Source organism: Etheostoma cragini, chromosome 2, assembly GCF_013103735.1.
Source record: "Etheostoma cragini isolate CJK2018 chromosome 2, CSU_Ecrag_1.0, whole genome shotgun sequence".
NCBI lineage: Eukaryota > Metazoa > Chordata > Actinopteri > Perciformes > Percidae > Etheostoma > Etheostoma cragini.
The window spans coordinates 8638282-8641062 of record NC_048408.1 but is presented as its reverse complement, the minus strand read 5'-3'; the positions used below and the strand labels follow the sequence as shown (position 1 = coordinate 8641062).

Here is a 2781-nt window from a genome sequence, read left to right as displayed (position 1 = left end):
TACACAATGGGTGAAATGTCTTGTAGGGGCAAACCCACAGAGACTTATCATCAGACTCTGCAGTTCCCCTTAGCTCCACAGAACCTTTTGGCATCTTTTAGCTCATTGTTTTGGTTTTATGGCACTTAACTTTAGCTGTTTTCAGTAAAAAACCTTTGATAAACTGACTATACAGTAGCTGTCCACACAAAGCGGCAGACTGTTAATCACCAGCAGGTGAACATAGTGGCAGATGTGGCAGACAAATAATTTTCTGAGTAGCTGATGACTAAATTAGAGCTAAAAGGAGAGTCAATATTTTACACAGTTGTCTGTTGACCAAAAACATGATTCCAAATTATGCTAATGTTGTTCTTTGTTTGCTAGATGCATAAATAGGCACTGTTTGTTACCAGCTCTATACAGTCTGCTGTCCCCAAGTGGCAAAACAAATTAGTATTACTGCTTACAGAGAAGTTTATTAAAACCTAATGAAAGTGTTACTGGGGCTGGTTGTGAGCTAACGCCAGCTAAGGCTATCTACAGGTGTATTTGTCATCCTCTAAATGACGACCTTCTCTCCACTGCTTGAAAGACCATTTAGTCAAGGGGACTTGCTTTCCCTCTCCGTAGATGCTTCTCCTCTGTAGGCAACCAGCGTGTGGGGAAGCAGCGGTTGTCCATTGGTAAAAACTGTGATCGTCTTGGAACCGTTGAGCACGAGTTCCTGCATGCTCTGGGCTTCTGGCATGAGCAGTCCAGAGCTGACCGTGATGATTATGTCAACATCATGTGGGATCGCATTGAACCAGGTAACAACACCTCGAATTACCACACTTCTTTTTGCCTGAACCACCAAGCTTCCTCCTTATGACTTCATAAGGAGCAAGTTTCCAGATTGACCATCTGAGCTTTCATCTTCTCAAAGGCAGAGCAGGATACCCAGGGCTAGGTTTACACCTCTCGCCTTTCTAGCCACTGGGGGACCATAGGCAGGCCGGGGGAACGCATATTAATGTTAAAAAACCTCATGAAGTGACATTTTCATGCCATGGGACCTTTAAGTAAAGTTTGTCCATGCTGCTTTTCAAGACCAACATTTGAGGCTGTGAACATGTTCATTATTTGAATGGTTTGCAGCCTATGCAAGTCTGGTCTGTTTAACAAAGAAACATTAATTACACAATGACACTTTAGATGAGTAGCCTAATAGTACACTTTAAAGCAAATACAGGTGAACATGACTGACTATCCCTGTAACAATATGGCCGCAATAAGCACATTAATCATACAGTCCAGCTATACATTAGGTTTTTACCTGGTCTTGTTAAATTAGGGTATGTAGTAACTTCATACAATAAATGACAAACTGTACAGAAAGTATTATGTCCTGCGATTTTCTCCTCATGCCTGCTATCTGAATACATTTTCAATACAAATTGTTCCTGATATTGTTTTAATGCCTTCCTCAGGTGAAGAGCACAACTTCATAAAATACGACGACGCAGTGTCCAGTGCTTTAGGTGTAGCCTATGACTACGGCTCTGTAATGCACTACACAAAGACATCCTTTAGCACTGGCTCTGAGCCCACCATCGTCACCAAGATCCCCCACTTCATGGATGTGATTGGTCAGAGGATGGGCTTCAGTGCTAGTGATCTGACCAAGCTCAACCGTCTCTACAACTGCAGTGAGTCATCTCATTCTCAACCTGTCATTTTGTCCAATAAATGAGACATAAAACCTGCACTTTGAGTGTTGGAACAATCAATAAACTAAATCACCTCATAAAATAAGAATGATTGTATAATAACCTATCTACAGGAGAGGATTAGGGCCACATGTGAAAAAGGTATTTTTAAAATCAGAAGTGTGAGATTGAAGTCTGAATTCTAATTATAAATCCTCATAGAATTCAGACTTTAAACTCAGACTTTAAAATGTTTTTACATTGGTTCTAATCCTCTTCCGTACCTAGCAGAGTCGAGTAAGGTCAGAGTTTATCTTTCATAGGATGATGCTAAGACATATTGATATTCTTGGGAAATAACCTAGAATACAGGTATATCAGCCAATAAATAACTCTCGAGATGCCAAAAATGCTCATTTATTTATCTCATGCATACAGATGTTTTTCAGACCACAGATCAGTATACAGCCAGTTCTTTCCTGTTCTGTTTTTTTTTTCTTGGTCCAGGTCCAAAATCATGGTGTATTTGTGTGGTGGCACTTTTGCTCTCTATCATCTTATCATCTTATCAGCCCATAGTTATCAGGCTGACAGTAAGAGCACTGTGGCATATCGACACATTTATCACTCCTTTTATGGGAGGTAAAAGAAAGCAGGTTAAAAATAGCATTAAACTTCAATCCCTAGACTGACAGGATAAATACTGGGTGGGGAAAAGTGAAAGAGCAGGGCTGCTTCCTCCCTCATTACCACCATGTGGTGCCCTTGAGCAAGGTCCATAACCCCAACTTCTCCTGTGGAGCTGCTCAGTGGCCTGCAGGTCAGACTGTGGTTGTACTGGGCAACTTCCAGGTATGAATGTGTAACTGTGAATGTGACAGGTCTTCATTGCAAATGAGAATTTGTTCTCAATTGACTTACCTGGATAAATAAAGGTTAAAAAAGTAGTTTTGTGCTCTATTTAAAAATGATTCATACAGCTGACTACTACAAAAGGCCGCTGCGGGTTGGTGTCGAACCCCAGGCCAATGCTGTAAGGACCAAAGTATCTTGATGAAATTGTGACTGCTTCCTCTCTACAGCCAAGTCTTCCAGCTTTGTGGACAGCTGT

The 2781-nt window shown here is 41.1% G+C and overlaps 2 protein-coding genes across 2 annotated transcripts in view; one reads left to right on the top strand and one right to left on the bottom strand.

The window, feature by feature from the left end:
- Positions 1–2781, bottom strand: part of klf1 (Kruppel-like factor 1 (erythroid)) — a 26801-nt gene that overhangs the window by 12848 nt on the left and 11172 nt on the right. The window lies entirely within an intron of this gene.
- Positions 1–2781, top strand: part of LOC117951462 (meprin A subunit beta-like) — a 4980-nt gene that overhangs the window by 1058 nt on the left and 1141 nt on the right. Inside the window, exons 5-7 of the mRNA XM_034883169.1 lie at positions 613–791; positions 1452–1670; positions 2753–2779. Of these exons, the coding sequence (XP_034739060.1) occupies positions 613–791; positions 1452–1670; positions 2753–2779 (425 nt within the window). The remainder of the gene's footprint in view (positions 1–612; positions 792–1451; positions 1671–2752; positions 2780–2781) is intronic.